General features: G+C 44.1%; 1 protein-coding gene across 1 annotated transcript in view; it reads left to right on the forward strand.

The window, feature by feature from the left end:
• The window catches only part of LOC144128634 (cell adhesion molecule Dscam1-like), a 222,856-nt gene that overhangs the window by 196,136 nt on the left and 11,255 nt on the right, over positions 1-15,465 (forward strand). Inside the window, 13 exon segments of the mRNA XM_077662175.1 lie at positions 3,135-3,425; positions 5,404-5,523; positions 6,345-6,518; positions 8,038-8,185; positions 9,142-9,290; positions 10,965-11,096; positions 11,308-11,475; positions 12,009-12,079; positions 12,222-12,462; positions 12,786-12,878; positions 13,586-13,771; positions 14,430-14,563; positions 15,218-15,377. Coding sequence (XP_077518301.1) covers positions 3,135-3,425; positions 5,404-5,523; positions 6,345-6,518; positions 8,038-8,185; positions 9,142-9,290; positions 10,965-11,096; positions 11,308-11,475; positions 12,009-12,079; positions 12,222-12,462; positions 12,786-12,878; positions 13,586-13,771; positions 14,430-14,563; positions 15,218-15,377 — 2,067 coding nt within the window.

The following is a 15,465-nucleotide window of genomic DNA, read 5'->3' on the forward strand; positions in this document are numbered from 1 at the left end:
ACGGCAGTCCAGTCGGCTGCTTTCGTGGGTGTTTATGTTTTTGCGTGTCAGCGAACCTTGAGAGTGTTCATGTGCGCCACCCTCGTCCATAGCGGTGGACGTAGCACGTCCCCTGTCCCCTATGCACCTTGGTTTTGGTGACTGTGTGCTTCCTTCATATGTTTATCAAAACGAACCCCTCATTTCATTTGTGTTCACTGCTAATAGCTTAACGAGGGTCTCGGTACTTTTATTTATCAACGTTTCGACCGCGGTGCGGTCGAAACGTTGATAAATAAAAGTGTCTTTGTAGAAGTGCCCACTTCTCTTAAATCTTTATTCTGCGGAGCCAACGCAACCTACGTTCGTAACACACACACACACACACACACACACACACACACACACACACACACACACACACACACACACACACACACACACACACACACACACACACACACACACACACACACACACACACACACACACACACACACACACACACACACACACACACATATATATATATATATATATATATATATATATACTTTGATACATATTTCAGTTCCTTTTTTTTTGTCACCGTACATTTGAGCCATACCATGCTCGTAGCTGAAATCTGTAATGCAGCTTCCTCTCAGACCCTCTTCGTTGCTTAGTCTGCCTTATTCCTGTAACCACCTTGTTTGTGCCCTTTGTATAGCAGGAATCCCAACACATGCTCATAAATTATAATGGAACGGAGGAACCGTTGCTTGGTGTCACGTTAGTGTGCACTTCTTTTACGTATTGTCTCAAGAATCCGGCCATTCTCCTAAATTCTTGCCAAAGGGTGTGTATGAAGAAAGCGCATCAGCTGGCAGTACAGTGAATAGAGAACGTATGCAGCGTGCAGGAATGCCTAACGCTTTGTGTCTGGCTCGTTCCTTGAGAAACGACCGTCTTGATCGAGGCTATAATTCATCCGAATCAGAAGACGCCCAGGCCTGCTAGCATGGCATCGCAGTCCCATTAGTCACCTCCGGCAACCTCCCGTCCGGGCTACGAACGCGAGGCTACCCTCTTTGTCTTTTGCAACCGTGGTGTTTGCTGTTTCCCTCGACGTTGTGTCTACGAATCACTGCGCTTACTTCTATGGTTCACGATGAAAGCGAAGTGCAAAGGCGAGGTTCTTGGGAGCTCTTCTGCATATGCTTGGGCTTGTTTTTGAAGACTGCTTACACTCAAAATCTTCTATCGACATGCCGTTCCTTGGGTTATAGTGACTTTATTATGTTTGCATATTAATATATCGGATCGGAATAAGGCTTACCGAAGAAACCGTGTGTCCTTAAGAATTTGAATTTGCCACTTTTTCTAAGTATTCAGTTTAAACATTGCATAGCTTTGCTGCGAATAACCGCATGCCGTGAATAAAGCAATAAACTTTCAGTTGAAAATTGCTTTTTGAGGAAAGGAAATGGCGCAGTATCTGGCTCACATATCGGCGGGCACCTGAACCGCGCCTTAAACAAAGGGATAAAGGAGGGAGTGAAAGAAGAAAGGAAGAGAGGTGTGCCGTAGTGGAGGGCTCCGAAATAATTTCGACCACCTGGGGATCTTCAACCTGCACTGACATCGCACAGCACACGGGCGCCTTACCATTTCGCCTCCATCGAAACGCAGCCGCCGCGGTCGGGTTCGAACCCGGGAACTCCGGATCAGTAGCCGAGCGCACTAACCACTGAGCCACCGCGGCGGATTGAATTTTCAGTTCTCTCACCTTTTTGAAACAGGTCTGCGCAAAATTTTTTGCATTAGCATTCTGTAGCTACCTGATGAGTGGAGGCTTACATTACGCATTAGTGTTTCCTGATGCACATCTTGGCAGAAATATAATTTAAACAGCAAAAATTATCAATGAAAATTTATTGTAAATAAAATGAGCGGCTGTAAATTGTCATATAGAACCACCCTAGAAAACTGCGCTGTGTTGAAACGCAAGTGCCCGCGAATTCGACGAGAATGCATGCAGAAACACTACCAGATAAAAAAGGGTGGGAAATACCTCATTGTAGAAACAACTTCAGAACGTGTTATTTGATGAAATGCAATCATTCCACATCAGCAAGGAAGACTTTCTCGCCATGAGTTCTTTTAATTGTCTCTCATTTTCTCAATATTTCGGCTTTCTTTCTATCTTTTATTGCGTTGTTCTTTAACTACACATGTCTGTATGCCTTGCCAAAGAAAATAAGGGCTAAACTAGGTTGGGCCTAAAAACAATTTTAATATAAATGCCCTAGAAAGCGTCAGGTACTAAAAAAATGGCCTGGCTTAGCTAAGGTTAAGCCTAGGATGCGAAGCATAATAGATTTGTGAAAGGGTATAGCCTGGTGACACTTGGTTATACTTGGTAATGCTTGGATACACTTGGTTTATGCTTGGTAATGCTCCACCGAGCCGAGCTTCCCTTTCTGTAGGCGGCATCTCGCTGTATGACTGCCTCGGCGTGAGGAGCGGGGCTCTTTTATACAATGCCGCGACGACAATCGCCCCCTAGCGGGAGGAGCGGGAGTTAGCCTTGGTGGTCGCGGTCGCGCGGCGACCGCGCGAGTTGAGCCCCGTTTCTCCACAGCTGGCGTGGCGTCAGACCACGTGCTCGGCTGCAGCGCCCCTAGCGGGAGGAGCGGGAGTTAGCCTTGGTGGTCGCGGCCGCACCAGGCTGGGCTGTGGTTGAGCTAAGTAGTGTCCCTATTATGCTTCGCATAATAGTGTAAGGGCTATTGCCAATTGGACATGGTAATAAAATATGTTTTAGTGACTGACCCGAACGAAGGCTGCTAAGGAAAAAGAAAAGACAGCGCAAAAGCTGCCTATGCCTGACTGACTAACGAGCTGTACTCTTAGTCCTACTCCAGCAGTCTTAGTACAGCAGTTAGTCCCCTTGACGAACGGTTAGTCCGTGCTCCGACTGGTGGCGCTGGGGCTCCCTTTGAAATAAGTCTCCGCAGGAGGAATGTTTAGTCTTGTAAGGGAGTAATGGCGGTGACAACGCCCTGACTTCCTGAGGATTAACTCCAGTGCCGATTTTAGTCCTTAATGGCCGGGTTCGTATACTGCCTGCATCGAGTGACTCCCTCCACACCGCTGTCTTCTGTCGCTCGCAGTCAGGCCGGCCATCGTGCCTTTCTCGTTCCCGGAGTCCCTCCACCAAGGTCAACGATTCAGCGTGCTCTGCACCGTGTCCAAGGGTGACGCGCCAGTGCACATCAGCTGGTACAAGGATGGCGCACCCGTGGCCACTGCGGGCATGGCCTCCGTGAGCATGCTCAACGTGACGCAGTTCTCGTCCACGCTCATATTCGAGAAGCTGTTGCCCGAGCATCGCGGAAACTACACCTGCGAGGCCCGCAACGAAGCCGGCGTGGTCACGGTCACCTCCACAATGGTAATTCACGGTATGGCTCGCGACGCACCTTCTTCAATGCTTTTGATTGTTGTCGTGTGTCTAGGAAGCATGATGTACACTTTGCCTCAGCTTAGCGAACGCGTGGCGCTCAAACTCTTCAGCCATCTTTCTGCGTAATTTCTTTGTATTCATTTTGCATTTTATCTGTCAAACGGTCGTTCCGTCACTCAGGATTGAACAATACGGGCAGCGGTAAAAAGGGATGTAGCTGTCGAGGACGGCATAAAATTTAGAGCTCTTGTTCTTCGAACAGTTTTCTCTCGGTCGTGAAAATTTTGCGGTGTCGTGATTTTTTTTAATGTGCTTTTCTTATTATTCAATAGGAAGCATTAGCAGGGAGTGCATAGAATTTGCATTGGACAGAATAAAAGAGAGATTATTCTATGAAAATTTCTTTGTATTCGCTGTGTGCAATCAGAGTAAGATGAAACCCGGACAAGATAATTTAAATGCTTTCAGCAAAACTAGGAAGTCTTAGATAATAGAGACACTGATTTTAAGAGTTGTTTAACTTCGAAGGCACGAAGGCCGCTTTTCTCAAGTGTTAATGAAACCTCCCTTTATTCTCTTTCTAGCACCTAATTTTTTTTACTTTTTGTATTGGCTTTTCAGTTGTTCTGTTTGCGTTTCATTTTACGCGGTTGGTCTACAGTCCGTTCCTCTAAACATGAAACAATGCTTAGAAATTTTCTTTATTCCCTCGAGAATGAAATCTCAGCCACCTAATCTCGCAGTCACATAATGACTCTCACTAAAGCTTGAAGACATCATCGGATCAGAGGCCGAATTATCTGTAGAATTTCGCACGATAAACCAGTCAATGATTGACCAGTAGGTTGCGCACGTTGGGTGACAACCACTACTGACGACAAGGGTTACTTAATATCGCTGGAGGTACAGATGCAAACAGAAACAAATAGACAACGCACACTATTTCCTTCAAACACCTTGTACGCGTTGTGTTAGTTAAACTGGGAGGTAATGCATGCTCATGTTGGCATTGATCGCTTCTGCGGCTTCTCAGAGACCTTTGTTCATTTGTGATCGCTAAGGTATACGCTAAACAGAAAGAGTAGAAAGGGAGGAAGCCTTCCTCTAGCACGGTTCTTTTTATAAAAGGGAGTCTCCTGGAGTACAGCTTACTCTCTTTTTACTTGCATACAGGCCTATTTGTGCTTGTAGTGTAAAACTGGACTGAACAGAATATATAGTGTTCCGCTTATTTGTGTCCCCCTCTGTGTGTGAGTTCTCTCTAGGAATTTGTAGAGGAAAAAGGAAACCAGTGCGCATAAATATCAACGAAAATAACTTCAAGTGACATGTCCGCACTTATCCAAGCGTGGAAATGCGCGGAGGCGCCAGAGACTGCAGGCATCCGCACGCTCTGACAGCGGCAGTCGCAGCACATGTGCGAGCGCTCCAATACCTTTGGCGATATTAATTACCAATAGCCGCAAATATATGATGGCCGTTGCTATTAGCAACACACAATAGCTCTCCGTTACCATGCGCAGGATTGCCCTCATAGTTGTGTAGTGTCATCAAATTTCCGTCGCGTAACTGCAAAAGACGACCTTGACAGCAGTCATTAGGAGTTCACCGGAAACATCCGCACTTTCGCTGAAAGCTAATGTGTAGCTATTTATCCATTTTTTAACTTCAGCTCAGCGAAAAGATGTGGCGTCATTAATTTCCGCGTATATAGTCGTACTAGAACCAGGAAAAGAAAACAGTGGAGCACATTGTTTCATTTTTTTCATTGTCTAGCTCAGTTCGATGTAGATGGGTATCATTTCTTGCTTGGGAATGAAATACTTGTATGAAAAAGGCACTCTCCTGCTCCTGTATTGTTTTGAGTATTCAATCTGGCCCTTCGTTAAGTTCTAGCCCCATAATACTTGAGGCTCTTTCTTCATGATTTAGCAGTGCCGATTTTCTTTACGCCTCTTCCGTTTCCTTTACTCTAGTGCCGCCAACATGGCGCATCGAGCCATCCGACAGTATGGTCGTTCGGGGCGGAACGGCCATTATTGACTGTCAAGCCAATGGGTTTCCAGTACCTCGTGTGCGGTGGACCAAGTCAGAAGGTAGCCACTATATTTTTAATATTTCATTACAGGAATTTCACATGCGGCGCAGCAAGTTGTCCCTAAAACGGCGCGCCCCATTGGTCATGAACTGAACTTCTCCTTGTGAGCACTGAAAAGAATGCGCTTAATGATCAGTAGAAAGAAGTGTCATAGGAGCTAGTGAGGAGGAGGAGGAGGAACAACTTTATTTACGTCATGACCTAATGGCGCCGTGACGGGGGCCCAGGCGGCAACTCAGCGGAGGATCTGAGGCCTTTGTCGCTCAAGAGCCGCCGAGACCTGCTGGACGGCCCAGGTTTGCACGTCACGGTCAGAGCATTCCGCCGCAGCCGCGAGTCGAGGCGGAATCGTTATGCTTTTAGAAGCCTCGTCGGGGAATTTTGTGCAGTCCCATAGGATGTTCGTCAGAGTTGCCCTCTCCCGCTGGCACACGCGACACACATCACTTTCATATAAGTTTGGGTATAGATGAGAATTTTTTATAAGGGGCTAGTGAGAATTTTTTATAATTCTGCACTCGTAGCTGGAATCGAGCGGTAATTTTCACTATAATGAGTCACAAAAGTACGTTTTATTTCACTGCATGTTCGCGGAATATAAAATACGCGACCAGTTGGTACTAGAGCAAAAAAAGAAACACGAATGATTGCTAGGAACTTAGACGTTTGTCTTAAACAGAACAATTTTCGACTGAAAAGTGCTTGACAAGTAGCTTCATTCACTTCAAGATGATTATGGCGTTATATTGCTCTCTGTCTTTCTTTCATAACACACTTCTTTCGCCGCAGACTTGCTTATCGGGACTTTTTTCTTCAAAGGTGACGTTCCTGGAGACTACAGAGCCATAAGCAGCAGCTCCAGAATCCACGTATTCGAAAACGGCTCGCTGGCTGTGCACAACGCAGAAGAAAAGGACGCAGGCTTCTTCCTTTGTCAAGCTTCCAACGGAATCTCACCGGTTCTCAGCAAAGTAGTCAAACTCAGCGTCCACGGTAACTATTTCGTCCGCCGTCTCTTTCGTTCCCAGAGGATTTCATTCCTTATGCTAACTTGTTTTATGCAAAAATATATACTGGTACCTGGAATCTGTACGTACGCGCGGATTGTAATTCCTTTTCAGCTAGACGATAAGGCGTCATCCGCAGAGAGGGGTATCGTAGGTACTGACTCGTTCTCAGTAACAATCAGTGTAAATAAAACTATCCTTCGCCAGATTTTGTTCCAGGCTTCTGTGTTGTCGCTAAAACAGCACGCCCTCCTCTTTCAGTAAACAATATCTAGTACCTACAGCCGTGGACGCCGGTTCCTGTGCTCAACGTTTTGTGCTCTTAGCAAAATCCAGTGGTCGTTCCAGTAACATTTGGCCCTGTTTTATCTGACCGAGAAATAACAAAATGACTACACATACACAGCAAGGAGTATACACGTAATTATTTGTACAGGTGAACCTTGTCTCTGGTCTTAGCAGCAGGATATCCAATGTCGATTGGATATTTGTTCGAGCTGTTCTTTCTGTCATTACTTTGTTCTCACAGAGACACAAAAATACGGGCCCGCACAAGATAGTTACTATGTTCCAATTATATTCCTGTTCACCTTTTGCCGACAGTTGTGGCGCCTCCACGCACCCATTATCACCGAGTTCTGCACCCTAAACCCGAATTCGCCTTAATAGAAGCAAACAAAGAGTGCGCTGTACTCTAGCGCACTCCGATTTAGGTGCAGGGTATGCTGGCTAAACCCTGGGGTAGATGTCCGTCACTAAAAATACGGAATGTTTACGGAAGCAAATTCCCTCTTCAAAATATGGGGAGTTCTAACAGTTACAAAGATATTAACCTTAGCTTCAGTCTCCTCTTTTTGCTAACTTCAAGGCTTCCAGTGCCATGTTTAAGAGCCTCCTCCCATTGCTAACTGCCTCAGGTTACTAGGCTTTTGAGGTGGAAATATGCCCCCGTAGCTAAGTTTAAGAATTTCGTACATTTAGTGGTCGAGATCTATTCTGGGACTTGGGCAGCATACCCTGCACCTAAAAGAGAATCCCCTAGTTGTCAGCTTACTCCTTTTTTACTCCCATATAGGCGTATTCGTGCTTGAGTGTATTCAATCAGCTGCGCGGATGACGATAGAAAAGAATCGAACCAAGAGCATTGTTTCTCCCAGTCTAGTCCGGCAATCAACGTGACTGCAATATTCCAAATAATAAGCTGATATTCATTCGGTGCTCTTGTATCGTAGCCGTAAGGTTAAAACTTTCCATTCAATGACGTGTAAATAACACTGTATTATATGTCATTTATTATCAAAGAAGCGCTTCGACGAACAACTGTAGAGTCGGAGGTGGTGAGCGGCGAATCACAAGAAGCCTGACAAAATTGTATTAAAATATTAGCAGAAGCATACAGCCAAAACATACAACAAAACATAGAGCAAAAACATACAAAAACATACAAAGACCTTGGTTAGCTTTGTGCAGCGCCCGAACACACTGACAAATTTCTCTTCTTTCAGTGGCTGCGCATTTCAAGACCAAGTTCAAGGCTGAGAGCGTCCAAAGAGGTCATCTCGCTAGGCTTAAGTGCGAAGCCTTTGGAGACAAACCAGTCATTATCACCTGGGCAAGGGACAAGCAGTCGTTCGACCCGAAGGAGGATCCGAGGTATGATACAGTCAGGTGTTACTTTCCAAGCATTGCACTGCCTGATGTCGGCAGTCTTAAGCAACATCTTCAACCACCTTACTATCGGCAGTGTTACCGTTACGATGTGAAAACTGAGTTATCCCAATAGTTGCAGCCTGAGTCGGTTATTCCTAAACCAATAAAATTATTTGGCTTCGACTTTTTTTTCAAGTGGGAGGAAATAGCGATGGAGCCGTGTTACTCCCAAGAGCCCTTTAATATGATAATTTTTTTTCGTAACGCAACACGCTGGTTGTCACGCAGGTTTGGGAAAAAGATGATGTTTCACGAGAACATGTTTTACAGTGCCCGCTGTTAATGGGATGGGTCCCGGACAAAGCGTCTTTGTGGTCGTCGTCATCGAAAATTCTCAAGTGCGCCACGATTTGTGGTGCCCTTTGTGCGCTGCTGATTCATTGAAATACGCCATTTTCAAAAGCTCCCACTTCTACATTTCTCGACGCATCTGTGCGGTCGTGTGGTTCCACACCTGTCACGACGACCGAGGCGAATGCGCTGCTCCGCAAACTAGTGCTGTGCAACAAGGTGGCAATTTAATAAACGAGGAGAAATGTTGCTTGCAATGTTTTCCAATGCATTGAAATCATTTGCTATACTGTCCAATTTATTAAAATTAGATGTCCAGTTTGATCAAGCGTTTAATGAAGTGCCACCAATCGTAGGCTTCAAACCGGTCATTCGTTCGAACTTTGGATCGCGAGTCCGAGCCCGCGAACTTAGGGCTCGCACGTGCAAGTGCCCGCGTGCTGCACCCTGCGCGGACCTCCCACATGAGATTCACCTTTCCATGCGTAATCATTATCGCATGCGAGCTGGGGCTGATTTGTTGCTTTGCCAATTTTGTAATCGCCTTCCAATTTTGTCAAATAGAACTCAGTTGGACTGTGCCTTTCATTGTGTCTTTTTATACGTAGGTACGAGTTGAATGAAACACTCCACAGTGGTGGTGTCGTCTCCGAGATAACGATACGCGGTGCCGACCGACGCGATTCAGCTCTCTTCACGTGCCTTGCCCGAAATGCCTATGGCTCCGACGACACCAACATGCAACTCATACTGCAAGGTAAGGCGGAGCTGCTCACACCACCTGACTTTGGGTGCGTGCCTCTGAAGGTCACGTAGTTGAATTACAGTTGTTGGTAAACAACTCAATATTTCGGAGCTCTTTATTCCTGCTGCTTAAACAACCAAGTTTAAGTCGCTCAGATTTACGTTTCAAGTCATAATTACAGGCTTAGGTTTAGGTTTAATTGTATTTAACGTCTCAAGGCGACCTAGGCTATGAGGGACGCCGATTCATTAATTATGGAGTGCGTGCAAGAGGCTGCTTTACAAATATGATTAATACCACACAACTCATTCAGTACTGCGGGGACCTTGATTAGAACGTTAGACGCAGATAAAAATGCAATGAGTGCTCCTGCAATGAACCATCACTCCGTGAAAAGTATCAGAGTAAATGTGACGTGCCTGATATCGAAAGCGCACCTTACATTTTAAGAGTACTGACCATATTGATGATGTCGAGTTGAAATCACTGTGAAAGAGTTTATGGTGCCTCGAAGAGGATAATACCAGACCTCTTTTACCGTCGCATAGCACGCTGGGAGATGGAACGGATAGGTAGCCGTCTGCTTCCTCTTATCCCCCGCAAATAAACGAGCACAACTGTCGCAAGGTATAAAAGACTTCGACATTTAGTAACGGATATATATATATATATATATATATATATATATATATATATATATATATATATATATATATATATATATATATATATATATATATATATATATATATATATATATATATATATATATATATATATATATACAGCAAGGACGCCGTTCACCAAACCGCCGTATTTGACATACCCAAACTAAGGGCGCTCACTTTTATTGAAGTAATTCGGAGTCATCGGGATGTCTCTTAGTGCAATTTCGAGCTTTGTGCGAGCAGCAGCGCTTTGTTCCGCCTGCTTTTTAAACTTTCATGCAGGCTTGAAATGTGCACACCAACCATTACAAGCACTTTCATACCGCGTTGTTGATTACGCTGCGGCGCTCCACTAAGTGTACAGCTCGAACATGCAACCGCTACTAAGCGGAAGCTACCGCAGCTGATTGTCCGTTCTCACGGCACCGAGCAGAAGCTAGAGAATTACTTACCTCGTTTCTCCTCCTTTTCGCGGCGGGCTTCCAGTGAAAACAATGATACACTAAAAAAGTCAGCAACAGCGCATCTTTTAGTACATCGGTCGAACAAAGAGACGTCCGTACTTGTATTTGGGCGCCGTTTCCCGCCAGAATGTGTATTAAATGAGGCGTTGCTACCATAGACGATATCTGCTAAGTAGCTTGGCCACTCAAAGAGACAGATATGCCCCGTCAGTTTCTGTCCACCTGCAGCATCATTGCTTTGATAATGCGAGGTCAATATCGCGAAGCTTACTCGTCTGCAGATTTGTTTTTCTCGGTGCTGTGAGTGGCGGCGTGGAAACTAATGCGGAGCTGGCGTGTTGTACTTACGTGCGTCTGTCCGATACTTTCCTGCTGCAGAACTGTTTTCAGCTGGACAGTTAACTTGTAACTCTTCGGGAATTAATCTTAAAGTCCCATGAAAGTTGGCTCTGTGTGCAGTAGCCTGTTTTACAACCCGCTTTTTGTTTCATTTTCTGTGATTAAACACACGCGATATTATTAAAGGTCATCATCTCTTGGCTTATCTTTTTCAGAACCACCAGACAGCCCCCAGGATGTGAAATTATTAGAATATGGTAGTCGGCATGTGAAGCTTTCCTGGGTTACACCATACAGCGGTAACAGCGCTGTCATTAAATATGTGATACAGTACAGAGAAGATACAGGTGAGGTCGCAACTCCCAGACAATTCATTTTCTTTACTGCTGTTTGTGCGTAAAAAATTCACTTGCGTTTTTATATTTTGCTTGGTTCCTTTCCTGTTCACTTTTCTCTGTAACAGAAATACTCTGTTTCCTTTATCTATCTCTTTTCGCTTGGTTTCGTCTTCTGTGGAGGGTATCGCTAACCACCCTTCCTGTTGCATTTCTCCCCCAGATTCGTGGCACCACAAGTCTCTGAACGTTACCGTACCTGGTTCAGAGACTAGTGTCGAGATCCGCGGCCTGCGCCCGGTAACGTTGTACGTTTTCCGGATTTTCGCTTTCAATTCGTTAGGCCATAGCGATGCCAGCACAGAGACGCATGTCAAGACTGACGTAGAAGGTGAGATATGTCTCTGGAATCTTATTACGGTTTAATATTGTAATAGCTTCGTCTACAGAATTTCAGCCTTCTACTACGCCCAATGATATCACTTTCTTATCAGTGGGACAATAGCGCTAACTTAATTGTCGCACTAACAAGCTGAGATTTTCAACCATCGTGCAGCTCTGCAGAGTGTTTCAGTGGGTTTTTTTCTTTTTCACTTACTTTAAAAGCGAGCAGGCTGCACAAGCGTTCAAAAATAAATAGGACAACATTTTTATATTATTCTTCTATTTAGTTTTAGCCGCATTGTTAGTAACCGATTGGAAGTACCTTTTATAGCTTTCATTTACAATCATGTACCTGGCACAAAGATGAAAGATTTTCTTTGATCCTTCTTTCTTTTTTACTAATGGCAAAGTTAGAATTTTTTTAATAAATCCAAACTGACCAACAATGTTTTTGTTTATTTGGTGAGGTTTCCTTTTTCTCGTGGTTATTTTGCAAAAAAAAAAGAATTTGGGAGTGTATTAAAATATTTTTCACCACAGCTCCCGGTGGACCGCCGCTGAAAGTCAGAGCTGAGGCAACTGGTTCTCAGTCTATCAAAGTTTGGTGGAAGGTAATTACTTAGTTTGTCCTCATATTTATTTCTCGTCGATCAGAACAGATGTAATAAGGCAATATAATGACGTATTCAGAGAAGAAATTATAGCCTCATGTATTTTTTTCACGATGACAATGTTACTTAATTTTCCTTGTAGCCTCCCAGAAAAGACGTTCAGTTCGGCCCGTTGAAAGGCTACTACGTCGGGTACAAAGTGAAGGACACAACCGACACCTATGTTTACAAGACTCTAGAGCTTACTCCTGGAAACCTCCATGACGAATGTCACATAACAAATCTCAAACGAAACACTGATTACAGTGTTGTAGTTCAAGCCTTCAACGCGAAAGGAGCCGGACCACCTTCGGAGGAAATATTCATCAAGACACTCAAAAACGGTGAGTAATCACGGACGTATTGGCAGGCCTGCAGGGTCATTGCTTTTTTTAAAACACAGCATTTGTAAACAATATTATCTTGGCCCCAAATAAGTCTATATTCATCGACGATTTTCAAAAATAAACACTTGCAGTCACTGTACATTGTCCTTTTTTTTCTGATCATTCTCCCTAAGTTTCGCCTATGTCACACCCTTCTGTCTGTGCCTTGAACTAAGCATCTGCAACATTTGCGTGAAAGTGCTGTGTACGTGCGATGTGAGCGTGACTAGCTTCACGACTTTGCGTTTTTGGGCTCATAAATAAGAAATGTTTCGTTTCAGATCCTCCAACGTCTCCAGCGGTAAAAGTTCAATCTTCCACGTCATCATCAATTAGCGTCTCGTGGAAAGGGTCTGATACAAACGATGTCCTTGGTGAGCGCTTTCGGCTTTTTTAAACACCTCTCAGAGCTAGGCACATTGTGCGTAGGACATGATAAAGAAGGGGTAGAGAAATAAATTATTTGCCGCTGTGAACTACATTCTGGTTATAGCTGAACGATCGCGCAGCGAAGGCGTCATTTACGTAATTTAGTTGTAAAAAAGAGGCCAAGATGTGCCTGTAGCTTTTTCTAAATGTATTTGGTTTCTGAGTCTCCATTACTTGTCACCGAGCATGATAATATTACATTACAGTGTTAGGCATACAAAATATAGCATAGCAATAAAAAAAAATATGTGTTCAACAAACCTCAGTCATTGGTAGGTGTATGTAGCGTTTATTTATACTGAGCTTGATGTGCAACTCAATTCGCTTTTTCTCACTCATCAACAGTCAGCACCTCGTTCCCGCTCTATGAGTGAATACATCTATACTCGTGTCATTCACATGCTGATTAATTCAGTTTACACTAACGAGAAAGAAAATTGTTCCCAAATGTGGCGCCACAACAATTTTAATAACTCGTGAACAGACATGATCCCCCATCAGTGGTCTCTTCATGAAGGGCAATGTACTTTAAACATGCTCTTGTGCAAATGCGAGCGACCATCATTTTTACAGCAATTCTCAACTTAACTTGCACACACTCATAACCTCATGAAATTTGCATTAATATTTTTGAACATTGTTTTGCATATAGGGTATGTTTTACACGTGAGAAAAGATTTTGGAGAATGGAACAAGATCAACGTGCCTCGTAATGCTGTCGAGTACACAGTCGACCAGCTTATGTGCGGAGCTTCCTACCAAGTCTACCTGTCCGCTTTCAATTCGGTTGGCAACGGGGGCCCAAGCAACATTATTTCAGCCAAAACTATTGGAGTCGGTAAGCCTGTGGGTTTCATATCGCTGTCCTTTATAGAAGCACAATATCAGGAGAGGATTTTTGCTTGTTTTCGGCGAAAGCATTCCTTATCGCGTTATGCATCAAAAAGGCAACAACCTGAGACAAGTTGCTTCGTGTCACTATAGTCATTTCTGTCGCCTTATCTATACTTCATCTCAGTAAAACTGTTCATCCATGTAGAAGGCATGCTTGCGTCAGGTAACCAAGAAGACAGGTTCACACTAGGATTAGCTCCCAACTAGCTAGCACCATAGATGTCTTATAGTTCTCTATATGCCTATGCCATTGCATGAACAGTGCCGACACATTGGCATTATCAAGCCATTTCTATCTCTGAGACGTTAATGAGCTCGGTAAAAGATTCAACACCTTGCACAACGGTTTGCGGTCTTAGCGAGCCAGCGTAATCTTTGTTGCAGTATTCACAGTTAGCATCACAGCGCACAGAAGTCCTGCTATTCGCTTTGTACTCTGATCTTCTGGATTTTCAATTGCCTTTTCTGCTGATATGCTCACTTTTCTTCTTTCGAAAAGTCTCTTTTTCCCGCATTCCTTTTTCCTACTAAGTTCAGCCTTTAAATGTTTCTCACCAGAAATACAAAGACGCTGACCGCGCACATGCACATTGTATTTGCAGCGCCTGTAGCTCCTGACAAGCCATCGTTAATCTCCGTGAACTCAACGTCAATCGTCATTCACTTGGATTCGTGGCACGATGGCGGATGCCCGTTCCTTGCTTTCGAGGTTCGCTATAGGAGGCAGAAAGACAAGGTAAACACTCAGAGCTTTCCAAGTTTTCGCGTTAAAATGTGTATTTTCCTTTAAAACCTTCCTAGATAAATGTGTGGCGTGGAGCTCCTCTGTTTCCCCATGCTAAATACCATTAAAAACTTTTAGGCTATCAAAATAGTCTATCCTGTCAGAGACACTTCAGAGTATCCCCAGGGTAAGCTTTCGATAAGTGCCTAATTCCCGTGCTGTTGTCTTTGATCTCTAGCACAACGTTACGGAGCTGTACATGTATCGAACACGTGCCAGTTGTTGTTTTTAATTTGAATCCATCACTTCCTGTGCTCACTCTTTTAGTCGTAATGAAGCAACAGTGTACTTTCTTTTTCTGCCGATAAAGGGATAAAATCCCGATGTATGCGTATGTCGTGCAGAGCCTCAATCGCAGCGCTGTAGCACTATTTTCGCAATGTTTACTTCCAACTTTTTTATCGACCCATTCACCCAGGCTGCTGACCTCTACCAAGAAAGCAAGTCATTACTCGTTTCATTATTTTCGTTTCACTGAAACTTTGTCTTACAAACACTTTCGGTCCGAGAAAGCAAGAATCATGTAGTTGCATGTGTACCTCTACATCTGCCTTGGGATGCTGATGTCAATAACTCGTCGCCTTTTCTTTTTTTTTGTTATTCCAGGTGTGGAATGTAGTTGGACACAATATACTTCCGGAACAGAAGCAAATTGTGCTTAGTGAACTTGTTCCCGGCGTGGCCTATTTACTTCAAGTCATAGCGAAGAATGAAGCAGGTATAACGGAAGCCGAATATGACTTCGTTACGTTGCCAGCACTGCAAGGTACGTGGCCAACCTTCTGTCTGATAAAAACAGGTCTCGTTTGGAGAAAAAAAAAAGGGAAATCTGGTGTCAGAAATAACTTAACCGT

This window comes from Amblyomma americanum, chromosome 4 (assembly GCF_052857255.1).
Source record: "Amblyomma americanum isolate KBUSLIRL-KWMA chromosome 4, ASM5285725v1, whole genome shotgun sequence".
Taxonomy (NCBI): domain Eukaryota; kingdom Metazoa; phylum Arthropoda; class Arachnida; order Ixodida; family Ixodidae; genus Amblyomma; species Amblyomma americanum.